Source organism: Canis lupus, chromosome 3 (genome assembly GCF_011100685.1).
Source record: "Canis lupus familiaris isolate Mischka breed German Shepherd chromosome 3, alternate assembly UU_Cfam_GSD_1.0, whole genome shotgun sequence".
Taxonomy (NCBI): domain Eukaryota; kingdom Metazoa; phylum Chordata; class Mammalia; order Carnivora; family Canidae; genus Canis; species Canis lupus.
The window spans coordinates 60122157-60150109 of NC_049224.1; the positions used below are offsets into that span (position 1 = coordinate 60122157).

Here is a 27953-nt window from a genome sequence, read left to right on the forward strand (position 1 = left end):
CCCATGACCCCTAGTGTCACCACGAGGAAAGCGCAGAGAAGCCGAAATCCAGAGGCAGTCAGCAAAATAGGCTGCAGGACGCCTCAACACCGTCAAGGTCAAGAAAACAAGGCGCGTCTGAGAAAGCCACAGCCCAGAGTAGCCTAAGGAGACATGACACCTGAATGTCAGGTGGGGTCCTGGATGGGGTCCTGGACCAGGAAAGGCCATTCGTTGAACGTAGTGCGTAGTTCAGACCATACACTTGTGCGGATGCTGGTTCCTTAGCTGTGACAAATGTCTGCTACTGATGTGACATATCCCAGCAGAGGAAACCGCACCAGGGGTTATGGGACTCTGAACTATCTTTGCAACTTTTCTGTAAATTTAAAGCTATTCTAAACTACAGTGTTTATTTAAAATAAAAAATATAGAGGCACCTGGGTGGCTCAGTTGGTGGAAGTGTCTGCCTTCAGCTCAGGTCATGATCCTGGGGTCCTGGGTTCGAGTCCTGCATTGGGCTCCTTGCTCAGCAGGGAGTCTGCTTCTCCCTCTCCCTCTCCCCCTCCCCCTGCTCATGCTCTCGTGCTCACTCTCTCTCTCTCTCTCACTCAAATAAATAAACAAAATCTTAGAATAAAATAAAATAAATAATTTCCTTCTAACTCCACCACTTAAAGCTCACCACTAAGATGTCCCCCGTGTTACCTCCCGTTCATTTTTTCCAAGCTGAAGTGCGATTGTCATCTAACGTTACCTCAGGTTCGGGGGTACAACATAACGGCTCGGTATTTGCATATATGGTGAAATGATCGCCACGGTACGTCTCGTTACCCCCCCCACACACACACACACGCCACCACACGTTGTTATAACGGTGTGATGAGACTGTTCAGGCAGGATCTACACTCAGCAACTTTCAAACATGCGGCACAGTGTTCCTGACCGTGTCACCCGCTGGGCCCCGCAGCTGTGACCCGCTCACTTGGTGACGGGCAGTTTGCGCCTCCTGACCCCCTTCACCCCTCGCCCACCCGCCACCTGCACCGCCAATCTGTTCTCTGTTTCTGTGAGCTCAGGTTTGGCTTTTAAGATTCCACCCGTTTTAGGCAACTGGTAAATTATTGACCGTTACATCTGAAGCTAATGATGTACTCTATGTTGGCCAATTGAATTTGAATAAAAAAATTAAAAATTAAAAACACACACATATATATATATATTTAAAAGATTCCACTTGTAAGTGCGATCACGTGGTACTTGTCTCTGACTTCTCTCCCTGGGCATGACGCCCTCAAGGTCTGTCCCCGCTGTCACAAGTGGCCAGGTTTCCTTTCTTTTATGGCTGAATAGTAAACTCTCTGCTTCTATTTGTGTGCACCTCCACTGACACAATTACACTTTTACACAGTTACCATTGACAAAATTATCATAGGCTTCCTCACAGTTTTGTCCATGTGAAATACATAGTTGCTTATAAGTTTATACTCTACTTCTTTTCATGGGGTGGGGCGTCCATAGCCCCACAGCCTTCCCCCCTTGAAAGCCAGGGTCATCGCATGTCCGGCTGGTCCCCCCCCCACCCCGACCTCACCGGCACCCCACTCTGCATAGACTACCCCTCAGATCCAGACCCTGGCTCCATCCTGCATGCTGTGTGACCTCAGGCAGTTTGTTCCCCCTCTCTGGGCCTCCGTTTCCCCATCAGCGAAGCAAAGGGGATAATTGCCCCGCAGAGCTCCAGTGAGGACAGTCTGGTTGCACTCCTATTAGATTTTCATTGCAGGCTCGCCCAATGCCAGGCACCCTATTGTTCTCTCCATTTTATAGAAAGGAGAACGAGGCAGGAAATGGTCAGCCAGCTTGCCTGAGGTCACATGGACATGGAATTTGAGCTGGGCTATCTGAGACTGAGAGTGCCCCTGGCCCCCTGCTCTGTCCACATGGGTGTCCGTTCATTCATTCATTCATTCATTCATTCATTTATTCATTCATTCAACAAGTGTGTGGGGTCCCCAGGCCCTGCAGGAGTGATGGTAGGGAGGGGACAGCTGTGAACTCTGCAGACCTGGCCCTGGCCCCAGAGGGCCACAGTCCTGTGGGAAGAGGCTATCTCCACAAAAGGTAGTGAGCAAATACCATGTCCCCCACGGCCTTGAAGCCGAGGATCCACTGGCCCAGGGGGGTGAGGGGGAGACAGAGGGGACAGGTGTTGAGGGAGGACTAGATATGGGTGGACCACCCTGGCTGTGGCCAGTGCACAAGCAAGAGGCAGGGAGGGAGGCCAGTCCAGGAGGAGCCTGCAGACCCTGCCACAGAGGTCACAGTCTCTTTGGGACTGTGAGGAACCCAGAGGTCTCCACGAGGTCTGTGAGTGGGAAGACTGCCCCCCCCCCCCCGCCCCCAGCTTATTTGTGGGAACTGGATCTTCCAGAAGAGGATGGAGGTAGAGATTGGGCTCACCCATGCGGCAGGGGGCTGACCACATGGCCGGGGGTGGGGGGCATCTGCTCTCAGTGCCAGGTGCCCACATCCCCTCCCCAGCCCTCCAGGCTGGCCGACCCTCTGGCCTCAGGAAAAGGAGGGAAGCCTCTCCCTGTGCCCTGGGCTCTGCCTCTGAAGATCCCGGTGGTGCCCTGTGTGTAGCTAGCAGGGCCAACCTGTTCTGACCTGTGGCTGGCCTTTCCTGACCTTCCTATGAGACCTGGGGCTTCCCCTCCGCCCCACAGTCCAGCAGGGCTTGTACCTGTGCACATACCTTAGCAAGAAAGTGGACAAACCCAGAAAGGGCCACAGGCCGGCTTCCCAAGCAGGATGCACCCCATGGAGATGTGGCTCCCCTGACCCTCCAGGTGGAGCCAAGAGCCTTGCAGAGACCCCTCCATGGGAGGCTTTTGCAGATGGGGATGTGTGCGGCAGGGCTGTCACCCATCTTTGCCATGGACGCCTTGTCTGCTGGTTTCCAGGATGACTCCCTACTGACGTGGTTAGCTTGGTTACATCTGTGAAGACCCTGTTTCTAAGTGAGGTCCCCTTCACAGGTACCCAGGTTAGGACATGGGGACCTGGTGTCTTCCTGGGGGATGCCATTTCACCCACGGTGGTGCCCTCTTGGGCTCATAGAATTTGACAGGCAGCTACTTCTGTCCCATCCTCCTTGGCCACCTCACATCCGCAGTCCCACCCCTGCACACACTCTCCCAGGTGGACCCCCAGGTGGCCCAGTGTTCTGCCTTGGGAGGCAGCCACCAGCTCAGCCTCCCCACCATCCTACCATGTCTCCTTGGGCCACCAGTCAGCCACATGATGGTGGACGCACTCACCTGTCTCCTGCTGCCCCCCTCCCCGAATGGATGGCTCACAGCAGACCATCAGCGTGTGGATGGTGCCCAGCACCCCGGCCCTGGGAAATATTTGTGCAGTGAGAGAATGAATGACCAGTGTGCACGAGTGGGCAGGGGCAGGGGGTGGGGGGGCACCCTCCCTGCCCCCCCACCCCAGTTCCTGCCGTGCCCCCCAGTCTGGTATTTAGAGGGGAGGCTCATGGCTTCCTGGTTTTCTGTTTCAGATTGTCCTGGTGAGCTCCTCACTCAGCGACCGTGACCAGAGTCTGTTCCTCAGCACGGACGAGGGTGCTACCTTCCAGAAGCAGCTCATCCCCTTCTCGGTGGAAACCCTGATTTTCCACCCCAAAGAGGAGGACAAGGTGCTGGCCTACACCAAGGAGAACAAGGTACGCAGCCCTGGGGCTGGTGTCTGGACCTGAGGGCCCCTGTTACTGCTCCTTGGGTGGGGTCATGGGGCAGTGCAGGCTTCTCATCATGGGGTTACCAGAACCCTTCCCCCCGAGACCCGGCGGTCTGGGTGCTCCCACTGGGGGAGGGCCGCTTGGCTGTATTGTGTGTGAACTGAGTGGGTGGAGGTGAGAGGTGCGCTTGGCACACATACGCGCATGAGACAGGATTAGGGCTGTTCCTCTCTGCCTCCCCTCTGGGTGCACCAGCCATAAAGCCATTTACCACTTCCAGAATATTCCACACACCATCCCACGCTGGGCCTTGCCAGGCCTTTCTGCCAGCCTGGAATGCTTTTCCACCTTCACTAGGAGTGAATCATCCTTCAGATCCCCCATCAGCATCCTCTCCTCTGGGGGCTGTGTCACCAGGGCCCCACAGGACCCAAGGGCACCTCCATGGGGCGACCAAGGAACATTGTGGAGGGCTCTTTCCAGGTCCAGGGGGTAGGAGAGCCCCAGGGCTGGCACCAGCAGGTCCTGAGGGCTGAGGATGAGGGTGCCGTGGGGAACGGAGAGAGCTGGTGGACAAGGACTGCCCTGCCGTGGTGGAGGCCAGCATTGGTTTCCTGCAGCCCGAGGCCAGTGACCACACACTTGATGGCCTACAACAACAGAAGTGTGTTCTCCCACAGTTTTGGAGACCAGAAGTCCAAAATCAGTATCATTAGATCAAAATCGAAGTGTCTGCAAGGCCACACTCCCTCCGGAGGCTGTGGGGGGTCCCTGGCCATTTTCAGTTTCTGGCATCGAGCTGTTTGTGAAGGAGCCTCTCCAGCCTGCAAAGGCAGTGTCCTCCTCTGTGTCTGTGCTCTGTGTTCACAGAGTGTGAGTGAGTGTGAGTGTGTGACTGTGAATGTGAGTGCCTGATTATGTGTGTGTGTCTGTGAGTATCTGAGTGAGTGAGTGACTGTGAGTGCATGACTGTATGTGAGTGTGTGTGAGACAAGTGAATGTGATAGAGTGTGTGTAACTATGAGTCTGTGTTGAGTGTATATGAGTGTGAGACTGTGAGTGTGTGACTGTGTGTGAGACAGTGTGTGTGTGAGACTGTGTGTGACTAAGACTGAGTGCATGACTGAGTGTGTGAGTGTGAGACTGTGACTGTGTGTGTGTGACTATGACTGTGTGACTATGAGTATGAGTATGTGACTGAGTGTGTGAGTGTGGCTGTGTGACTCTGGCTGTGTGTGACTGAGTGCATGAGTGTGAGACTGTGTGACTGTGAGTGTGTGACTGTGTGACTATGAGTGTATGACTATGACTGTGTGAGTGTGTGACTCTGAGTGTGTGAGTGATTGTATGTGTGTGACTGTGTGTGTCTGTGAGTGTGAGTGTGTGGCTGTGAGAAATCAGAGCAGTCGCCCTCTGCTGCCCCTGGGGAATCCAGGATAATCTTTCCAACTAAAAATCATCATGGAATCACATCTGCAAGTCCTTTGCCCTCTGAGGTCACTTGCACAGGTGTGTGGACTAGGACGTGGCTGCCGTTTGGGGACCATTTTTGGCCTACTGTCATGCCCAGTGACACTCTGTGGCCCCCCACGTCTCTGGGAGGGGCCCAGGAGGAGGCCTGGCCTTGGAAAGGGAGCTTAGCCAACACGGGGTTGGGCAGTGGATGCCATCCGCACAGGCCAGTCCTGTGTGGAGGAGGATGGACAAGGATGGTGCATGGTCTGGAGGCAAATGGAAGCTGTTCCTCAGGACCTTGCCCCTGGTCCACACGCCTCCACCTCCCCGCACCCCTCATCCCCAGGGCTGATCGCAGTGTGCTTATGTATTTGTGACATTATCCTATTATTGCTGGTGCCCTGTACACACACACTCTGTTCCTTGAGGGCAGGGACTAGTCCTAGTTTTTACACCATTTTAGCTCAAGTTCCCAGCTGACAATAGTTGTTGGATGGATGGACATTGAGATGAGGCTGGATGGGTGGGTGGATGGGTGATCGATGGTGGAGGTGGGTGGATAGATGGATGGGTGCGGCTGGATCGATCCGTAGGTCAATGACGGATGTCTCCAATTAGAGATCGCCCAGGCCGAGGGCCTCCAATTGGAGACTTCCGGCTGGTCTGAGCCATGGCTCCCTACAGGGCCCGGGCTCCTTGCCCAGGCCTGGGCCTCGCTGCCTGGCGCCCCTGAGATCCCCTGGCCTAGTGGGCTGCCTCTTTGCTCCGGGCGTCTTCCGTTGGGACAGCATGTGCTTCTGGGTATTAATAGCAGTACTTAGCCTTCCATGTAATTAGACTAAAGCACAATCACGGAGACTTATTTTCCTGCAGAAATTGACTGCATTGCAATTGCTCTTTAATTTATGGTGCCCTGAAAAATTAATGGAGCTGAAATCTCGGTTATTTTCCTTGGTTCTTTTCAGTGACTCTAAGGAAAGAAAAAGGGGAGAAAAAAATGGCTTAGTTGTAGTTATAAAAGGAATGAAGAATTTGAGGAAATTAATAACGATGACAATACGGCCTTGGGGTTCAGTTTTTTTTTTTTTAATAGGGTTTTATGGTTTTCAAAGCTCTCTTGCTTCCAAGAAGCGGGATGGCATGGTGGAACCACACCAGCTCTCGATTCCGACAGACCCAGTGTATTAGGTAGGCATCTGCTCATCCGAGTAACATGCAGCCCCAGACCTCAGTGGCTCCCAGCAGCGAGGGTCACTGCTTGCTCCCGGGTCTGTGAGTTGGCTAGGCTTCTACCAGGCTCTGCTGGGACTGGCGACACATGGCCCCTGGCTGATGGTAGGGTTCAGATGTCTGCACCTCTCTTATTCTGGAACCTGAAGTCATCTGGGGTCATGCTGTTCTCATGATGGAGGGCCCGGGGAGGGGGAGGGGCTGGCCAAACTGCCCCAGTGGTGTTGGCCTGTCTGCTTTGACCTGGAAGACATCACATCCCGTCACACACCACAAACCAAAGCAAGTCACCTGCCAAAGTCAGAGTCAACAGGGATGGGCACCAATATCCTGTCGTCAAGGACTTGCAGGCTGGTTCCAAAGCCAGAGGCTCCCCTTTGCTTTTCCTCTCAGGTGCCTACCCCTTCCTCCAGCAAACACAGTCCTCCCACCCTCAGACAACCCCCCTGCTGCTTTCACCACCCCCTTCACTGGGACACTAGCTCGGGGCGCTGTGAGGCTACCTTATTTGGAGCCTGGGTGGCCTTCCTCTCTGACAGCCTGATGCAGGGCTTTCTCTTTGAAGGCTCAGCAAACTGCACTGGAGTCCTGGGATCAAAAGGATGTGGGGGCCAGGCAGTCCCTTCCCATGGCAGCTCTCTGGGGACCCCTGGCACCAAGCTGAGCCGCCTGATTCCCAGCGCTGGTCCCTGGGACCTGCCTACAGACACAGCCCTGCACACTTGATGGACCCACTGTTATGGTTTATTCTGCTCCCCATCAAAAACATCCTCTATTTCCCAGCGCTGGGAGAAGTTAACCTGAGCCTAGGAATGCCTTCCAGAAACTAGTAGTAGGGAAGAAAAGACACCTTGGATGACCAATCTGGGAAGCCTTCCTAGAGGAGGGGCTTTGAAGAGAGGCGTAGAGAATGGATCGGGGGATCCCTGGGTGGCACAGCGGTTTGGCGCCTGCCTTTGGCCCAGGGCGCGATCTGGAGACCCGGGATCGAATCCCACGTCGGGCTCCTGGTGCATGGAGCCTGCTTCTCCCTCTGCCTATGTCTCTGCCTCTCTCTCTCTCTCTGTGACTATCATAAATAAATAAAAATTTAAAAAAAACTTCTGTTAAAAAAAAAAAAGAGAATGGATCGGGAGGTACGTTTACTTTTTAATATAACTTCAGAACAACAGGAGCAATTAGAGAAAACCAGACGCTCGCATCCCTCCAGCCTACGTAAAACTGTGTTTGCATTTATCTGCACTGAAGCAAAGTAGAGTTGCCGTCAAGGCAGCGGGGGTGGGGGGCGGGCAAGGGTTCCCCAAGAAGGGGTGGGCAGAGGTGCAGGTTCACAGTGGCCGCCGTGAACGTCCATCAGCGGATGAGCTGTCCTGCAGGGCTATGGGCTTCAGTGCCCGCTTCCTCCCTGACTTCAGGCTTCAGAATTGGGCAGAAGCCGGACTTCTCTGAAACAGAACAAGTTCATGAACCCAGAGAGTCTCACACTTTGGTGCATGTTCCCTGTCTGCCCTGATCAGTTGTCTGACAGAGCTCTGGGCAGGAACAAGACACCACTCTGGATAATTTAAGCAGAGGAAGGATTTAGCATGAGGAACCAGGTGTTCCCTAAATTGTTGTGGGGCTAGAGAAAGGGCTTCAGGTTGGATCCCACCCAGGGGCCATAGAGCTGTCCCACCTGGGGAGCTTCTGCCTTCCATGTCAGGAGGGGCGGGACCAGGACGGGTGGGACCAGGAGCCCCAGCAGACTTGCCAAGGTCAAGGATACACAGCAAGTGTTGAGACCCACGCATGTGACATCGCCACTGCTGCAGCCATACTGCCTGGCAATGCTCACAGAGCCAGTGACTGGATGGCAGAAGGCAGAGTCCAGCTGCTGCCTCCACCATGGTCGCCTCTCCACCCTCCAGAGCTGAGGATGGATCCCGCAGCAAGTCCCCGCAACCTGGCTGGCCAGCAGGCATGGCCCTCGGTGGCTAGAAAATGCCTCCATGCAACCTTCACCTTCTAAACCTCCCATGAGTGCGCCTGTGGCCAAGAACTCTAGCTGCAAGGGAGTCTGAACGATTCTGAGTTTCCACTTTCCAGCCCGTGCTCTTACGAGGCACCTGACAATGGGGCAGGGAAGGATGCTGAGTCCCAGGCCCACACACAGCATGCTGCCGGGAGCCCGGGCAGCTGCCAGACGGCAGCACCTCTAATAATTCTGTAAGACCTACTGGCACACATTTCTGTGACTGACCTACCTCTGACCTTATCCTGCTCCTTCCCTCTGGTCTCTCCCTTGCTCTGACTTCTGAGCACCGATTCATCTTTATATCAGAGTGGCCTGTGTTGCTCTGGTAGTCACCTCCGCTCTTTTCCTGCCTGCACGTGCAGGGTTTGCTGCAGCAACCAGCATGTCCCTGATGTGTTTATTCTTGTTGATTTGCTGGTGTTTGTCTTTTATTAAGTGGAAATGTTCTATTTCTGCAGCGATTGATGGTGTATTATAAAATTGCCTCCCGCGAGAGCAAATTGGAAAGGCTCCATCATGTCGCAGGGCAGGCGTCATAAATGCAAGTGCATCTGTGGGGATGGCAGCGATAATGCCGTCCATTAACACGGAGGTTTTATTACCAGACTCCCGTAAATTGATGGCTATGCACCCACTTTTTATTTGTGTGCTGTCTGAGGATAGGAGCAGTTCTCTCCCGATTTGTAGACGGGTGACTTGAGACATGAGGTGGAAGGAGTCTTGACCTGGTCACTCAGAGGGCACAGAGAAAGGACTAGAGGTGACTTGTCATCCTTCCTGGGGGACCCTCAGCCACTGGGGTGTTACACTTAGTTCCATGAGGTGGGAACCACTGCTGTGAGCAAACACGGCATGACCTTGGGTGCCTTACTTACCTCTCTAAGCTCTGATCTTTCATCAGTAAAGTGGTAATGACCCATTTTACGGTGCTTGGACCAGCTCTTAGCTCAGTACCTGCCACTAGCCTCTCCCACTGAGGCCCTTCCAGAAGTTCAGCACAACCAGCTGCTCGAGCTACGGACATTTATTGAGCATCTACTGTATACATACATGCCAGGCCTGACTACAGATGCTTAATAAGATGGGTGATTTCCTCGTGTCCTGGATCTTTTTTTTTTTTAAGATTTTATTTATTTATTCATGAGAGATACAGAGAGAGAGAGAGAGAGAGGCAGAGACATAGGCAGAGGGAGAAGCAGGTTCCATGCAGGAAGCCTGACGTGGGACTCGATCCCAGGACTCCAGGATCATGCCTTGGGCCCAAGGGAGGTGCTCAACCACTGAGCCACCCAGGTGTCCCTTGTGTCCTGGATCTTATGTTCCAGGGGGTGAAAGCATTCCAAAAAGCCATTTTTAAAGACAAAAGTGATCATTTCATATCATGTATTCTGGAGCAGGTGTCCGTAGATGACAGCTTGGCACTGTCTTGTCAATAAAGTCTCCTTGGCACGCAGGCAAGCCCATTTGTTTCCATCTCGTCTCTGGCTGCTTTCCTGTTCCAGAGGCAGAGATAAGCAGTTACAACAGAGACCACACAGCCTGGAAAGCCAAAGATATTTACTGTCCAGCCTTTTCCAGAACAGTTTGCCAGCTCCTCCCCTAGAATCAGATCTGTCCACTCGTTCAGCATACCCAGCAGCGATCCGTCCAGGGCCAGGCTTGGTGAGGGGCGGGTACCGCAGGTGTGTCCCTGTGAGCTGCACCAGCTTTAGCAGAGAAGCAGGAACAAAACTGCCGAGACAGGGAAGGAAATAAGGAAACAGCTCTGGGTTTCAGAGGGCAGGAGTTCTCTCAGCAAGTGTGAGGCTGGGGGGTCAGGGGAAGAGGGCAGAGATGCAGGCAGTGGAGCCTGGCCTGCAGCAGGGAGGGAAGGAGGACAGCAGAGGCAGACATGGTAGGAGGTGGGCTTCTGTAATGGGCTATGTTGTGTCCCCCCAAAATCTATATGTGGGAGTCCTCTCCCCCCCAGCACCTCAGCTGTGACCATACTTGGAGCTGGGGTTTTAAAAGAGGTATTTAAGTTAACGTGGGTCACCTGGATGGGTCCTGATCCAATAAGACAGGTGTCCTTACAAGAAGAGGAGATTGGGGGGCACCTGGGTGGCTCAGTGGTGGAGCATCTTCTTTCAGCTCAGGGCGTGATCCTGGAGTCCTGGGATCAAGTCCGCATCAGGCTCCCCACAGGGAGCCTGCTTCTCCCTCTGCCTGTGTCTCTGCCTCTCTCTCTGTGTCTCTCATGAATAAAGAAATAAAATCTTTAAAAAAAAAAAAAAGATCGGAACACAGATATGCACAGAGAACCAGGTGAAGACACAGGGAGTACACAGTTGTCTACACAGCAGAAAGATGGGCCTCTAGGGGAACTGATCCTACTCACACCTTGGTCTCAGACTCCCAGGCTCCAGGACCGGGAGAGAATGAGGCTCTGCTGCTTGGGCCCTGTCTGTGGTGCTCATTCTGGTGGCCCTGGTGGCCCCGACGCTCATAAGCGCTCAGCCTCCTTGTGGAGCAAAAGGTCCCGTCTCAGGTATTTTCTCTGTGCTGCTGACAGAGAGGAGGGTGGCTTAGCAAAGGAAACTCCCACGTTTGTTAAGAACAGAGACAATGCTCCCTGTTCTCACCGGCTCACAGAGTATGGAGTCACAGCCATGCAACACGACTGTCTCCGGAGGCTGCAGCAGCGTCTCGGGCAGGGACAGCCGTCCCAGGGTGGGGTGTCCTCTCACAGATCGCTGAGGTTGGGACAAAATATTGGCAAGGAGAACTCACTGAGGTGGGACCCACTGGGTCTACATTCTGCAGCTATGGGGAAGAAGGAGCCATGAAGGGGGTCAGCCAGGGGCAGTGGAACAATCTAGAATGTGGGACTTGAACCTGTGGCCTCAGAGGTAGGGCATCTACCAGAAGCCAGGTGGCAAGGAGGAGGCCCCAGGTGGAGGTGGAAGGGGGCTGAGGGGCGCAGGAGGTTCCTGGAGATGAGGAGTGGAAGGGCCAGGGCCTCTGGTGCAGGTGGGTGACAGCACAAGGGGGTGTGCCTGGGACACCCCTCCCCTGGGCCAGAGTGGGAGCAAAGGGAAGGCACTGCAGGTCAGTTCTCTCCAGGACCTGGGCCCTGAGACCTGACACAGGCTTCTCGACCCAATGGACTGGGTTCTGAGCCCAGCTCTGCAGTACCAGGGCCTCTGGGCATTGACCTTGGCCAAACCCTGACCAAGAGGTGACTTTACACTGAGTCTTGTACACTGGATGTGATAAGGAAGGGCATTCCAGCCAGATCGGACAGCAGGTGCAGATGCTCAGAGGACCCCCTGAGACACATTAGCAGCACAGTCACACATGAGCCCAGAGCTGCATGTGACAGGGGTGTGGGATGTATGGGCAGAGACAGCAGCAGGAGGGAGGCCAGGCAGCCCAGGGGCCCTGAGTGCCCATATAAGGCAAGTGGCTTTATCCCAAGGCCATGGCATCCCGTGGAAGTTCTGACATACAAGAGAGATGTGGTCAGGTGCATGTCCCAGAAAGATCCTAGTGGCTGTCTCCTGGAGCAAGGGCTGGGTGGGAGGGTGGGGGGCTGCAGGCAGGAGGTCCAGAGGAGGTGCTGCAGGAAGCCACAGAGATGCAGGTGGCTCAGCGGGGCCGCAGGATGGAGTGGAGGCAGGGTCCAGCAGCCATGGGTTAGGTGGAGGATATTAGCACATTTGGAGCATGGTGACTTCTAGGGTGTAGCAGTGGGGTGGTGAGGGCAGGGCCAGGGTCCTGGCCTTGGGAGCTGGTGGGTGACAGGCACTAGGCAGGGCTGGGGCAGGCTTCCAGGATGGTGGTCCATCTGCCCGCAGTGAAGGCCAGGATCGCACACAGCTTATACTCGAGGAGCCCCAGTTTCCCTTCTGAGGTTCCACAAACCCTTCCCTCATGAACAGCAGCAATAACAACACCGTGACCTCACTTGCTAATCCTAACTTGGGGCCCTGAGGAGGACAGGCTGGGTCAGATGAGAAGCACGTGACACAGGGTGTGCAGATGTGGGCTCTAGTCTCGGTGACTGTTGCCGTGGTTGTTAGGCCCATTTCACAGATGGGGACACTGAGGTCCAGTGGCTGGCATCAGCCTTCCTTCCTGTTGAGGTCTGGCCATGAAATTGCTCTGCTTGCCTGATTTATTCTAGACACATCTCGAGTGCAGGGGAGTAAAGGCAGGCGCTTTCAAATCACAGAGAATTCACATCCAGCCTCTGCCAGTGAACAACCCGGGCAAATCACTCAACTGCTCTTAGCTGCCATTCTGCATCTGTAAAACAGATTGATAAAAGCATTCGATTCACAGAGATGTCACGAGATGGCCCGAGAGGGCACGTGCCCATGCGGTCAGCCCTCAGCAGCAGCGGGTGGGGGTTGATGTTGTCCCTACGTGATGCTGACAGGATGCTGTGAGCATGTAATTAGGGTAACCTTTCCGCAGTGGTACCTGGGTTGAGCCCGCACATTCCAGGAAGGCGGGGATCCCAGATTTCAGAAAAGTGTCAAACTGAGATTTAGGAAGCTTTGTGTGTGGGGGGGGTCACATAACTGTGTACTGTGGTGTCTGTTGGGAGCCAGGGCTACTGGGCCCCACTATCTCTCAAGTCAGACTCACCCCTGCAAAATGTTATAGCGGCAGGCACCATCTTATAGATGGGGAAACTGAGGCAGGCACAGCAAATGCGATGCAGGGCTCAGGGAAACCAGGTCTCTGCCTCTGGAGCACAGCTGGCCTCTCTGCTGGGGAGTGACCGTGACATGCCCCGCCCGCCTCTGCGACCCAGCGCTTTGGTCTCTGTGCTCTGAGTGAGCCATGCAGGATTTCCACGTGCGTCACGCTTCATGGGTACGCAGATCCCTTAAGATCCTCACGCCCACCCTGCTCTCGAGAATGGAGTGGAGGCCTCGGTGTTCCCATAAACCCCACCCTCTGACAGGGGAGGCTGGCAAAACTTTGCAAAGTCACCAATGAAAGATGCCTTGGGACCTTGATTATAGAACTGCCCACATCCCAGTCAGGGTGGGGGGTGCCCGTTTATTCTCACCCAGGACTGCAGCTGAAGCAGGGCAGAGCTGGTGGCGGGAGGCGGGGGGAAGGGGCAGGCAGGGCTCCTGCTTTCCAGGACCCCACACCCACCCCACAAGTGCCTCATCCTGGCAGCGGCAGCCTGCAGGCTCAGGTGGAGCAGGTGTGTGTTCTGCAGGGCCCAGTATGATGTGAGGAACCTTTGAAAATCAGGGCAAACGTTCCTTCTGCAGTTCACTCTCAAGCTGTCATGATGGGCTTTTTATTGAAGTAGAGTGACACACAATGTTACATTAGTAACAAGGCTCTGTTTGCTGTGCTCTCTGCAAATGTAGCTACCACCTGTCACCATGCCACAGTATCACGGTACCACTGGCTGTGGCCCCTCTGCTGTGCCTTTCTGCCACCCCCACCATGGGCGCCAGCGGGAGGTGGGGTCAGGCCTTCACGGTGCTTCTCATGCGCCGTTTAACATCACACTTCGCTGTGCCTGGGACCCTGGCGCAGAGTGCAGACCCTCCCAGGCTCCACGGCCCTGCTTTGGGGCTCGGTACACGGCGGGGGGCTGACACTGACCTTCCCCAGTCCAGTCCAGGCCCCCCAGAGTCTGTTCCAGGAGGTGGAAGGAGGCAGGACCTTGCAGGGGCCCCGACTCCGAGCCCTCCCTCCCAAACTCATTGTTTCACGGGGCTTCACTTAGAAAACTCAAAGATACATTTACTGGGAAGTTCAAGGTGGTGGCCACAGAGCGTGAAGCCCAAGTGGAGCACCCTCGTGAGCATAGGCCCTGAGCTACTGAGTGGCCGCAGACCCCAGACACAGAGGACTCTGCTGTTCCTGCATGGATGCTCCTTCACACTGCCTGCCCTTGGCAGACTCTGCTCCCTTCTTCCCAACAAACACCCAGCCTCCCAGCCTCCCGCCCCAGCAGCATGTTGTCAAGTCCCTCCTGGACAGCGGTGTTCAGGGGCACCTCCTCTTGGGGGCCTGCCTGGCCACTGCCCCTGGGTTCCTATCAGCTGACCTGGGGCCGAGGATGGCTCTTTCTGGACCTCTCAGAGGTCGGTCTGTACCCCTAGGTGAATGCCGAGGCTGCCACCAGCAGGTCCTCAGCCAGGCCTGGACCAGCCTGACCTCTCCCAGGGCATTCATCATCCAGGGGAGATCACCCCCGGCTCAGAAGAGGCTCATCCTCACAGCATGACCAGACTTTTGTCTCTCTTCTCTCTGTCCTCAAGCTCTACGTGTCATCTGACCTGGGGAAGAAGTGGACGCTTCTGCAGGAGCGAGTGACCAAAGACCACATGTTCTGGTGAGAGCCCACCCCCCTCCAGTGCTCCCCTTTGCTCCCTGCAGCCCTTAGCTCAGGGCTCCCCGCCTTCTCCTCCTCTGACCCCTGCCGCGTACCTCCCCATCCCACGGGGACCTCCTGAGTGCTCTTTCTGCTCTGCTGGGACCTGTAGGATGGTTGTGAGTGGGGCTTGCTGGTCCTCGGGTCAGGTGTGCACTCATGAACCAGCTGTGCACCTGACACAGGTGCTGGGCCCTCTCTGAGCTTCCACTTCCTCACTGTGGGACAGGTGCCAAGTCCATCTAGCTGTCACAGTGCCCAGCACACAGTAAGCCCACCACCTTCCTCCCCTCCCCACTGCCCCTCCCTCCCCATTCCTGCCCCAGGACCCGACTCAGCCCCTGATGAGCTCCCCTTCTCCCATGCAGCTCCCCCTGCTCCATGGCTTCCTCCACCCCTGCCTGCATCGGCCCCCCTCTCCTGCCCCATCCAGTGCCTGGGCTCCCCTCCCACGCTCATGTTATCTCTTGGGAGGGTCTCAGTGATCAGTGTGAGCAGTGTCCTAATCTCATTGCCCCAGTGAGGAAGCTGGTGCTGGAGAAGCATCAGCGGGCTAAATGGGTGAGGCCGGGGTTGGGGGGGTAAGTGCCTGCTGGTGGGGTATACAGATGGTGGAGGGGTGGCAGCTGAGGGTGCTGGTTCAAGACCCACCTCTGCTGCCCACTAGCCATGGCCATGGGCCATTCTTCTGCCTAAACCACCCCTGGAGTCGTGTGCACATGTGTTCTTCCCACCAAATTGCTCTTTCTTGCACACGAGCACATACACGCACGTGCATACACTCCTATCCTTTCCCTTTCTTACCTCGTTTGTACAACAGATATTGGACCAGGCTCTTTGTTGGGCCACAGTCCTGTCTCCCTAACAGTGACCACGGAGGGAGCTAGGGTCACGGCTTACAGCTGCAAGGTTGCAGGGAGGCCCGCATCGCTAACTCTGGAGCACTGGCCGGGTGGCCTGGGTGCCGTCCACTGATGTGGCTGCCCTGGAAGGGCCTGCTTCCTTCCCTGGAATCCCAAGGGGTGCCTCGATCACGAGCCTTGTCACTGATGTCAACTGTTGCTCCCCCAGGGCTCCCAGGAGGTGGGGAGGGGCAAGGAGGTGGGATTTCCGGACCCCAAGGGCCTGAGAAATTGGCAGAATGGCCAAGCGCCCCCGCACATCGGGTCCCAGGCCAGGCCGGGTGCTCAGATCTCTGGGGGCAAGAGACAAGCCCGCCTGCAGATACTGAAAGGTAAATTGGCACTAATTCAAATATGTGGTTAGCTCGGACAGATCAAGTGATTTCTCTCCCAAGTTTCTCCAATTGCTCTGAGCTGTTATGCGCAAGAGATAATCAGTCCAGACACTTGGCCCCTGGGGCCCAGGAACTTCTCCCGGAATGTGGTGACAGGCAGTGATGGGGCCCCTTCTCTTATAAGCAGCGAATAAGGCTGTTTTGACAGCATTTCTAGGGCATTCTTTGTCCTTGAACCGACAACAGGAATTGGCCAAAGCCCACGTTCCGCGTTCTGAGGCTCTGACCCCTTAAAGCTTTGGAGGGCTAAACAGCAAGCAAGCTCATTAGCATGGCCTTGTGGGGCTGGGGAAGGGCAGCCCCCGGGGTGGGGAGGTCCACTACCCTCCCTGTGGTCTCTCAGCAGCCCTGCAACCAAACCATAACAGACCCCTGGGAGCTGCCACACTGTGGACACTGACCATCCACCAGGTACCAGACGAGGGGTCTGAATATATCATCTTTATCAAGTCAGAACCACAGACCCTGGTCATCTCCCCCTCATGTTACAGAGGGGGAATCTGAGGCTCAGGGAGGCTGGGCACGTGTCCTAGGTTGTGCTGTCTGTAAGCAGCAGCCCAGGGGGGTGGGCTGCCTCTGCCTGTGGCTGGGGCCATGCCATTCGCCTCTGTGCTGGGCAGTCTGGTCGCCTGCATTTCTCCAGCCACGTCTGTGTCTCCTTCACCGCTCTGGCCCAAGCTGACTCGCAAAGCCTCAGCCTTCCTCTTCCATTAGCTCAGTACCTGCCCAGCTGTGGGACAAATGGCAGGACCTCTGCAGTGGAGGGAGGGAACAGGAGACAGTCATCGCACCACAGGCCTAGTGCAGAGTCTCTGAGGGTGTATCAGGGCCCTTTGCGTTAGTGCTTAAGTGGCATCCAGCAGGCATGAAAGCTGACTCCCTGTGTCCCCAAAACACTGCACTCTTCAGAGATCTGCCTGCCCAGGGGTCATCTCAAATGTCTGCTGCTTCTAAGCAGTGGGTCAAGGCCCTTCCCCAAATGCCATCTTTGGGGACCCCAACACACAGGAGGGCACAGAGGTCAACACTTGTCCTTTTCTGCAGGGAACTGGGCTGTATCTGCGGTGCTGGGCATTCAGCCTTGCATGGTCCTCAAAACCCATGACCAAGGGGGCCTGGGAAGGGACCCCAACCCACTGGGCCCCTGCCTGGTCCAGGGCCTGGTGTGGGCTGCTGGGGCTCAGTTGTGGGGTGCTTAATGGGAGAGCCAAAGAGTGAGAGGGACTGGGGGCGCTGCTCACTGAGTGGAAGGGGCAGGTGCAGACTGAGTGAGTGAGTCTGTGCAGGAGTGAGTGGGTGAGCCGGTGAGTGAGTAAATGAATGGATGAGGGAGTGAATGAGTGAGTGAGGGAATTAATGAATGAATGAATGAGAGGGGGATGGAGTCAATGAATTAATGAATGAGTGAGGGAGAGAATTAACGAATGAGGGAGGGAGTAAAGGAGGGAGGGAGTCAGTGAATGAATGAATGAGGGAGGAAATGAGCGAGTGAGGGAGTGAGTGAATGAATTAATGAATTAAGGAGGAAATGAATGAGGGAGGGAGTGAAGGAGGGAGCGAGAGGGTGAGCGGGTGTCACTAAGTACTCTGCAGGTGGCCGGTGGTCCCACTAAAATCCCATTGGGCAGCTGAGGACCCGTCGGCAGGGCCCCTGGTAAAGGGACTGGGGCGGCCTTATGCAGAATGGAGCGGAAGATGTCAGGCCGCGGGCCTCACGTCGATCCTGGAGCACAAATGCTCTGTTCCCAAAGCCCGGGGCAAGCCTCACCTGGAGATAGACTCTACTTGGGGCCAGAGCGGCTGGTGCGGGAGCTGCGGTTTGCGGACTGCAGGGCCGCCCACCTGCTCGTGCAGGGCCTCTGCGGGGCACGTGGCACTCAGACCCACTTTTGGAGGACGGAGGCCCCTGGAGGATGAGGAACAGACAGGGGCCCCGGCGCCAGCCCCCCTCGCTTCCCTCCCCCACAGGCTAGCAGGTGGGGAGCAGAAAGGAGGCAGTTCCCAGGGGCCTTCCCGCGCTGGGGGAGGGACCGCCAGAGACCCTCTGCTTAGGGCACTCGCTCTCTGTACTAAGGGAAGCTCGGTGGCCCGGAGGGGACCCAGGGAAGGCAGCCTCTGGGCTGAGTGACCACGGGAACTGACTCCGTGTGCCGACTCTCACTTTGCTCTTCGGCAAAGGCCAGTGTCCAGGAGAGAGGTCATTTTGGTGGCTGGATTTTTAATACTCGTGTTGGCTCGAATGTCTGTTCTAACAGATGCAGTGAGCTCGCCAGACCCAGGCCACCAGCTCCGTTCTCGCTTAGGTGAGGGCTGAAGCAGGCAGAAGGTTTTCATGGGAGGTCAATGACCGTCCAGTAGCATACACAATGGTACAACCTGGCGAGCCCTGGACCACGTCACCTCTAAGGTTCCTCTCAGCTGGAGAGTGTGCACTTGACCTCCTGGGCACCAGGCCCTCACTGGGTGGGTGCGTGGCTGGCCCCATCCCTGCCTCCCCTGGAGGACGCTGCCCACCCCCAAAGCTGTGACCCTACGATGCACCTTCGTCTGCTCTTCTCTGGTCTCATGGAAGATCCCACGGGCAGCCACAGGCACTGTGGCCTTCTGGGCGCTGCCTGAGCCCCAGGATCACAAGAGCAAGGCAGGGGCCGGCGCTGTGGTGGGTGGCAGGGTGTCACGGCAGGGAGCAGCGAGGGTGAAAGAGAGGGAGCCTGGTGTGAATCCCTGCTCTGCACTTCCAGCTGCACACCCCTAGGCAGGGGTAAGGGGTCATTTTGCTCCTCTGAGCCTTGGTTTTCTAATATACAAGATTAGGGTGGCTCAGTGGTTGAGTGTCTACCTTTGGCTCAGGGCATGGTCCCAGGGTCCCGGGATCGAGTCCCACATCAGGCTTCCTGCATGGAACCTGCTTCTCCCTCTGGCTGTGTCTCTGCCTCTGTATATCTCTCATGAATAAATAAAATCTTAAAAAAAAAAAAAAAAAAGATTAGGGTGATATTCCCAAATCTGGCCTAACCTTGTCCGGGTATTTTGATCATCCCCAAAACAATAGCAACAATAAAGATGCCAGGAATGTGAAGGTCTTCAGTAAAGCAGAGTCTTCTATAAAGAGTTTCATAGGGACGCCTGGGTGGCTCAGCGGTTGAGTATCTGCCTTTGGCCCAGGGCATGATCCCCGGGGTCCTGGGACTGAATCCCACATCGGGCTCCCTGCATGGAGCCTGCTTCTCCCTCTGCCTGTGTCTCTGTCTATCTCTCTGTCTCTCATGAATAAATAAATAAACCTTTTAAAAAAATAAAGAGTCTTATAAAAAGAAGTTCTGGATACCTCCCCAGGAGCAGGTGGGGAGGACTGAGCCCTCAGACCCACGGAGCTGGAGTGGCTACCCAGGGCTCAGGGCCTGATGCGGGCTCTGGGACAGGGGCCTGGGGACTCGGTTCCCAGCACCAACCCCCACGCACTCTCTTCCAGGTCTGTATCTGGGGTGGATGCTGACCCTGATTTGGTCCACATGGAAGCCCAGGATGTCAGAGGAGGTAAGCCGGGAGGGTTGCGTGCACCAGGTGTCCCCCTGTGTCTTTACCCCAGCTCAGGGCCTGGCCTGGTGCACCCTAGGGCAGTTTCTTGGCTGAGCAGGGCCGCTATGTGATGATGTGGCGTAACTTTAAATGTGCTTGTTTTCCAGCTGGGGATAAATTGAAGTCCAGGAGCTCTGCTCCATGGAAAAGTCCATTAAGAGGGTGATTTGTTCTGGCCCCTGAGCATTGAGTGTTTCCTGTGCACTATGCCCCCCACCTCTGGTGTTGCTGAGTGCTGAGGCCAGGTGGGGGCCTCTGACGGCTGCCCCTTCAATGGGCGGGGGCCTGGCCACCCTAGCACAGCTGGCTTCGTGCCAGAATGCACCCAGGGGCCTTCCATGCTCTAAGAAAGATCCTCTGTGCTCCTGAGGGAGGAGCACTGACCGGCCCTAGGACTATGGCATATTCGAGAACCATGGGTGTTCTAGAACATCAGAGCCCAGATGACTGTTATTCAACACATACTTGTTGAGTTCCCTGTGGATCAGGCCCAGTGCTAACCTGCTGGGGACACAGGTGAACAAGACATAGTCCCGCCCTTTGCCTGGTTGGGGACAGTACAGATGCCAACCCTGTAGTACAATCCATGGGACCCGCATGCAGCCAGGAACGGGAACAGCAGAACTGGTGCCGCCCTGGTGCTGTCACTGCTCTGACCACATTCCCCTACAGGGGCTGGGACCATTGAGCCTCCTCCTGCTGGGCTTCTCTTAGAGTGGAGACCTCTGTAGGTTCACATTTAACAAACGGTGGGAGTTGACAAGTGACAAGCAGTAGAGCTCCTTGGATAGGACGTACTATGTGGAAGGCAGTGTCAGAGCCCAGCCACGGAGAGTCCCAGCTGAGACCAGAAGCACTGGCATCGGCTCCCAGCCTGCCAAGTGCCAGCTGTGTGACCCTGGGAATGTCACCTCTCCTCCCTGCTCCTCGATGTCCTCATCTGTGAAATGGGTCAACGCACATGTGCTGCTCAGTGCGGGGAAGTCATGGGCGAGCGCTTGGTGGTGGAGGGTGGAAGCTGCTGATGGGCCTCTTAACCTTTTCTAAGCCCTCAGCTCTTTCCAGGATCTGCTGTCCTGTGGGGAGGTGGGGGGCAGGTGTTATGGTCACTTCTGTTTCACCAGAACAAAGTTCAGAGGGGTTCTGGGCTTGCTCGCACTCACAGGGTCATAGGCCAGTATAGACCCCAGCTCCTGCTATGCTCCACCCACAAATCCAAAAGCATCCCTGAGGCCTCGCTGAGGGTGATACAGGGACTGACACCTCCACAGAGCTCAAGGCAGCAACAACGGGGGAGGTTGTGTCGGGGTATGCCCATCTTCAGTGAGGAGGAAGGACAGGCTGGCATCCTGGACAAGGAGACCCATTTTCATGGAGCGATGATTCCCCATGACCTGCCCTCCCTGGGGGGAGGAGGAGCCCTCAGCCCAATAGCAGCAGAGCACATGAAGACCCTCCAGAACTGACATGCCCCCTGAGTGGTGTCCCCTCCACTGAAGACCACATGTGTTCCCCTGCTTCCCAACACCTGGCAGCCCCACCCCAGCCTGGGAGCCCCATTAGAATCCAGTCCAGCCAAGCTCTGGCACGACATCTGGACCCTCTGGTTCTCCCCCAGTTGTGACCCCCTCACCCCACCTACCGCAGCCTGCCTGAACTATGCAGGCACTCCCCAAGGTCACCTTGGCAGCTCTCTTCCCCTTTCTGGGACACTCACCCCCATTTCTCCATCTTGGGTTTCTTGTTTCCTTGGATCACCTTCCCTGCCAGCTGCCTTCCTGGTGCCTGGGCTGCCATCACAGCTCCGCACACCACCCTGTGCCTGGAGCTCTGTGGGGAGAGGATGGGGTCTGATTGATTCACCTCTGTGTCCCCAAGACAGCTGCCTATTGAGTCAGCACAGGACCAAATGCCAGCTGCCCTGAGCAGGTGCAGGGCCACTGTGAGTGACTGAGCGAGCGAGCGAGTGAGCAAGCAAGTGAATGACTGAGGGAGTGAGCAAGTAGATGAATGAGCGAGTGAGTGAACAAGTGAGTGAATGATTGAGTGAGTGAATAAGTGAATGAGTTAGTGAGTAAATGAATGAATTAGTGAATGAGTGAGTGAGTGAATGAGTGGGTGAGTGAATGAATGAATGAGTTAGTAGGTGATTGAGTTAGTGGGTAAATGAGTGAATGAATGAGTGAGTAAATGAATGAGTGAGTGTGTGAATGAGTGAGTGGGTGAGTGGGTGGGTGGGTGGTGTGTGAGCCCGTGAACAGGCGTGAGCAGACTGTTGACTCTGCACGGGGCCTGGGCGAGTCTTTCCCGGTGCGCCGGCCGCTCAGCGGGGAGGAGGACGGGGTCCCGGGGCAGGTGGGCAGGGGCACCTCACCACCCTTGGAGGTGCGCGTCATAGGGCTTTGGGGCAGAGCACCCCAGGTGGGGGTTGACCTGCCGCCGTGTTAGGGCGTGGGTCTTCTCGCACGCTGGGCACTCCCCACACCCTCCAGCCACCCAGGCTGGTGGCAGGACATGCCCAGAAGTCCCCGGTGACTGGGAGTGCCCTTGTGGGCTGACGTAGGTGCCCATGGTTAAACCCTGCTGCTGCCCCACAAGCTGGGAGGCAGAGCTGCCTTACGACGTGTAGGCTCGCCACCCCCGCCCCCGCCGTGCACAACTTCCCTGGAAACTTTCCCCCAAACTGTGGTAAATAAAAACAGCCGCCGGCTGCAAGGTGTGCTTTCGATTGTGCCTGACTGAATATTTAGGCAAAGCCTTTGCCTAAAGTTGGGGGAAGAAAGGGCTCTTGGCTCCCACCCCGGCCCACCCCTGTTTAGGTAGGGGAGACTCCAGGGGCAGGAGGGGTCCCCTGCCATGAGGGACGCTGTGGGTGCCCACCGTGGCCCCGTGCTGTACGTTCTGTGGGCGCCGGCCCCTTGGCTGGTGTGGGATGTCCCACCCACGTCCCGACCTCACCTGCGTGACTTTGGCCCAGGGTCCGCGCACAGTCCCCGTCAAGAGCCACTGCTGAATACTTGCAGCGTGGTGGCCCTGGGGTCTCTGCCGCGGCGGACTCTGCGGGTCTAGTAGGAGAGCTGGGCCGTCCACGCCCCCGGGGGCAGGCACGGCTGTGTTCCCGCAAACTTTCTTGGCGAGACCCGCCCTAGACGCATTACCTGCCCTCCCCTCAGTCTTGGTTTCACCATCCAGGGGATGGGACCATAGTGGGACCGTCCTGAGGATTCAGCAGCGCACCTGGCTCATAGCCGCCACCGCTGGGCGGCAGGTGCAGGCCCCCGTTGGGACTCAGACCCGCAGACAAGCCCGCTGCAGCAGTGTCCAGCGGGGCCGGGAGCGGGCCAGCGTGTCGCGGCGTCCGAGGCTGAGTCTGGCTCTTCCTGCGGCCCGGGTCCGAGCGGGTGGCACTTTCCTGTCCCCTGCAGGGTTCCGCTATGTCACCTGCCAGATCCACAACTGCTCGGAGAAGACGCTGACAGCTCCGTTCCCGGGCCCCATCGACCACGGTTCTCTGACGGTGCAGGACGATTACATCTTCTTCAAGGTAAGGACGCTTCTGGGCCTCTTGGCAATGGGCAGTCGGCGACGCGGGGTACACACCGCGCTGGGGAAGGTGGAAGCACGGAGACAGGAGCCAATAAAACGGCTCTTTTACTTCCAGGGGCTACTTCATTCATACCCCCCCACCCACCCACCACAGTGGTAGTGGCTGCAGAGAACCCACAGAGGCCCCCCCAAAACCACCTGCTCCTCCTCCCTTCTGCCCCTTGGGGACCTCCCACAGCTCGGGGCCCCCAAGCCCAAACCCACTTTGCTCGCCTTGGCTTCACTGACTTTGGAACTGATAGGGGCTTTCTTTGGTCATTGCCCTTGGTGGCCAGGCACCAGCTGGGCACAGCCTGGCGGCCAGGACCCGGCTGCCTCTACACACAGGTACTCAGGTCACAGTTGGGACCACCCTTAAAAGACATGTGCTCTGACCATGTGCTCTGACCATTCAGAAACTCCAGTTAACAGCTGGTCATACCACTTTCTTGATTACTTCCACTGATGAGGAGCTCACTCCTTGCAAAACAGCCTATCCCGCTCCTGGATGGCTCAAATTTTTAGAGTCCATTCTGGCACCGAGACAGAGTGTTTCCTCTACTCCTATCTGGTGGCTCCTGTCCTGCCCTCTGGGACTCCGTGAGACAAGTCCAAAAATGCCTACGGAAGGTTCCCCACAACTCGCGGCCTCTTCTTTGCCTGGTCTCAGGGATGTTTCATTACCCCAGCTGCCCTGTCCACCCGCGAAATGTGCCAGGCCCTCCTGCAAAACTGGCAGGAGGCGGGGGCATCACAGCCCCCCATTAGAGCAGGCCAGGCAGGAGGATCTTGCCCCTGTTCTCCTCGGCCTCTGTGACATCCCTCGGCTTCCCATCTCCTCTGCGTGATCACACACTCCAGTCCCACGTCTCTTTCTCCACCTGCTGAACTCCCGTTCTCCTTCCAAGACTTAGTCACACACCACCTGCTTCAGGAAGCCTTCCCTGATTCCATTCTACGTCAGGCCCACTGGCTGCCTCCTCAGAGCTCAGCCAGCCCTGCGTCTTCCTGGGTCACAGCCGGGCCACGCCATGTCATCCTTTACTGTCGACACCAGACTCCGCAGTCAGCGGGTGGGCTCTGCGTCTGTACCCAGAGGGAGGATGTGCACCCCTGGAGCTGGGGGGCAGCTGGGTCACAGGCCTGGTTGTTGGGGGAGCGGGAAGAGATGGGGGGAGCATGCAAGGACACGGGGCTGGCTGATTGGGCATCTGGTCCATCCGATGTGGAAGGAGCCAGGCTCACCGGGGCCATGGGCGAGGTGGGGTAGGACACGGCCCTTGCTCATGGCCGCGAGGACGGGGCACCTGGTCATCCGGGGTTTGCTCTGTCTGTGCTCAGATGGGACTGTGGCGCTCTCAGCTCCGTCCTCACCATCACAGTGGGCTGCTCTGACCTTGGGACTAGGGATGCACCTGCTCCTGCGGCCAGGGGCCGTGGGTCTCCATCGGATCCTGTCCTGAGGGGCCATGGTCCCCGTGTTTCTCAACTGCCCAGAATAGCTGTTCCTAACCCCCAACTGGGAGATTCCCTGGGGGCTGCTCCCCTGCAGACTCTTACCTTGGTGGGGGGTTCCCTGCAGGGAGCCAGCCCACTGTAATCGCTGGGAAGTAGTCCTGCCTCCACCTGCCCTCCTTCCTGGTCTTCGGAGGATCCCCGCCCAGTGCACCGGCCTCTCCCGCCACTCCTCGCCACCAACACCGTGTGCGATGAGCCCAGAGTCCTTCCTGGGACCCCCACAGGGTGCCAAGTGGTTCACGGTGCCGGTCCCTTCCCTGGAGCTGCGCTGTGGGCCGGTGTGGGACCAGAAAGAAGGGTCTGGGCCTCAGGGGACAGAGGAGACCCAAGCAGGGCTCCGAGCCTAATGGCACCACCGACTGAGCCTCTATGTGCCGACCCGTGACATGGGCACGACAAGCCCTGGCCGCCTGGGGACCTGGATGGATGGCGCCGGGGACAGGCCTGCTGGTCTGGCGAGGACCTGCCCTCCCGGGAGGACGCGCAGCGGCTCAGCCGTCTCCACCTGCTCCTCCGGGTCGGAGGCTCAGCCGCAGCCCGGCCCAGGCGCCAGCGTGGCGGTTCCGAGGGGGTGGGGGCCGCGCGGGCAGACCCCACCCGCACCCGCACCCGCACCCGCACCCGCACCCCCACCGCCCCCGCCCCGCCCCGCGAGGATGTTGCTGTGCTCTGGCCATCCGCTTCCAGTGCAAACGCCACATTCGCATCTCGGGGAAGGCGGCGCCCCTGCTGGCCCCCTGCCTCGGGCCTGAACCACGGGCCCCTCGTGCCGTGGCCTGTGGGGGACGCAGGGTGTCACGTTTGCAGGCTGGGCATCCGCCCAGGGCGCCCCAGAGCAGCCATGTCCGGGAGCTCAGCGGCTGGCAGACGGGGCTGTGAGGAGGGGCACCCGCTTCTCGCCGGCGTCCTCCCCGACCTGCGCAGCGGGTCTCTCTCTCTGGGCTGCGTGGCGCTTCCTTCTGAGGAAGCAGGATGCCACCTCCTCCAGGAAGTCGGCCTGACCTCTCCCACCCCGGGGCGCCCTCTCTGAGCCCCCAGGACCCCCGTGCGTCCCCCACCCCGACACTGCCAGCTCAGGGAGCCGCAGGGGCCAGACCAGCAGAGACCTCACAGCCCCTGCCCTTGGGGCGGAGTTGTCTGGAGAAAGCTGGTCAGCCTCATCATCACGATGCTTTGCGCACGGCGGGCCTGCTGTGGTGGGTGGATGTGGAGGGGCCACGTGCTGCCCTACCAGCTTCCGGGTGCGAATCCCCACAGCGGCCCCATCTCTTGGCTTCTGCTCCTCCCATTTCATGGGGCGGGGAGACTGAGGCTCAGAAGCCGGTGCCCAGGCCAGCTGGCTCATGGGGGTGGAGCTGGAGTCTGAGCCCAGGCGGGGATGCGTGATGGCCTATGCTGCATTGCCGTGCGCACACGCGTGTACACACCACAGGACTCATGCTCACGCACTCCTGCATAGAATTCACCTCCACGTGCTTGCACATAGCGAGTGCACACATGTGGGGTGCCGTGTCCACAGGCGCGCGGAACGCAGGCTCACACGTGGTGAGACATAGAGGTCGCCCATCACCCCCCACCCCACGCCACTGCCCTCTCCTGTCCCATTGGCCGCCCCCTCGCCCTCTCGCCCCACCCTCTTGCCCGCGCCCCTCCAAGAGAGAGCCTCTCTTTTCCTGGCTCTTCTGTGACCGCCCGCGGGAGACGACGTACTCATCTCCGGGGCCTCGGTATTCTCATCTTTAAAATGGAAGTGATGGCGGTTTGTGGAGCTGTTGTCAGGAGACCGGACGAGCTGAGCGGTGCTCCGGACGGTGCCGCCACGTGGGCAGTCTCAGCACGTGTTGCCTCCTGTTTCGTCCCACCTCATGGTTTGATGGTCATCTTTTGTGGCTCGAGCTTCCTCCCCTCAGTGGCTCAACCAAGGACTCTCCCTGGGGGAGAAACTTCCTCTGCCTTGTACTGGAACATGGATGTAGTAGGGGAACAGGTGGTGAGAGAGCACGGGGTAAGGTTAGTTCTACCAGAGAGACGCAGAAGGCTTCCCAGAGGAGGGGCGTCTGGTGTGGGGTTTTGAAGGGTGAGTAGGAGTCTGTCCATTTCAGGCAGAGCAGGTACAAGCAGAGTGAAAGGGCACTCTCAGCAGCCGAAACACAATGTATAGCGTTTCATTCATGACCATGCGGCTTGACTGGAAACTAGCTTCTTAAAAATGTGTTTCTTCCCCCTCCTGCTAGGCCACCTCAACAAACCAGACCAAATATTACATCTCTTATCGCCGCAGTGAATTTGTTCTGATGAAGCTGCCGAAGTACGCACTGCCAAAGGTAAGAGTGACTTCGCCATCCCACCTGGCTCTGTAGCCAGGTCCTGACCCACGCGGACCCATGGGTCGCAGGGCTCCTGACAGGCACTCAGTGGTCCCCAGGTCAGGATGGACAAGAGCAGGGATGGCTGTGCTTCCTGCAACCACCGTCCTCTCCCACGGTCTGCCCCATCCTCAGTGCGCCCAGCTCCATCCCATCAGAGGGCCTCGGCCATGCTCTTCCCTCCGCCTGGCCTGCCCCTTCCCCAAACCCGGGCACCTGTGACGTCTCAGAGAAATGGCCCTTACTCGGGTCTCTCCCAGCCGGTCCAGGCCTTGGTTTCCCTCTGCACCCCGTCCTCTGCTTTCCTGACACACAGGGTGCTAGCAAACCCCGAGTCCCTCTCCTGCTTTCATTTGGAGTTGGCAGGTGTGGGGCCGTTTCTGTTTCATTCACCCCTACGTTCCAACTGCCTAGTACGGCCACAGATGCATAGTAGGTGCTGCATTAATGCTACTTCCTTCCCTTTCCTGGGCAGGCAAAGAAGGGGGGCGTGGGGGCTGCGCAGACCCTGCCCCCAGCCCTGCCTCAGGACCAAGCCTCACAGTGCCCTCCCTGCCGATGTTGTTTCCGTGTCACAAGGGAGGTGATGGACATTCAGAGAGGCTCAGTAACCTGTCTGAGGTCACACAGCTAGTATGGGCCCAAAGCTGGTCTGAGGGCAGCCTCATGCCCCCTCTCCCTCCGGAGAACCTTGGATGTGGCCCCTTCACAGAGCCCAGGCACGGATGGGACCAGCCCCTCCTCCTACATACGTTTACTGAGCATCGAATATAAGCTAGGAAGCATGC

The 27953-nt window shown here is 57.3% G+C and overlaps 1 protein-coding gene and 1 long non-coding RNA gene across 3 annotated transcripts in view; one reads left to right on the forward strand and one right to left on the reverse strand.

Moving 5' to 3' along the window:
• The window catches only part of SORCS2 (sortilin related VPS10 domain containing receptor 2), a 459133-nt gene that overhangs the window by 373154 nt on the left and 58026 nt on the right, over positions 1-27953 (forward strand). Inside the window, exons 4-8 of the mRNA XM_038533096.1 lie at positions 3548-3712; positions 14708-14781; positions 19590-19654; positions 23122-23240; positions 27034-27123. Coding sequence (XP_038389024.1) covers positions 3548-3712; positions 14708-14781; positions 19590-19654; positions 23122-23240; positions 27034-27123 — 513 coding nt within the window. The remainder of the gene's footprint in view (positions 1-3547; positions 3713-14707; positions 14782-19589; positions 19655-23121; positions 23241-27033; positions 27124-27953) is intronic.
• LOC111095248 lies at positions 19022-27691 on the reverse strand. 2 transcript variants are annotated; one of them, XR_005357160.1, is made up of 7 exons: positions 27411-27691; positions 26510-26758; positions 24842-25067; positions 22934-23300; positions 21414-21526; positions 20608-20772; positions 19022-19080 (listed from the first exon to the last, which is right to left on the reverse strand). It is a non-coding gene; the product is annotated as an uncharacterized LOC111095248 (long non-coding RNA). The 2 variants fall into 2 exon arrangements; XR_005357159.1 differs by lacking the exon at positions 19022-19080 and having other exon boundaries at positions 19115-20772.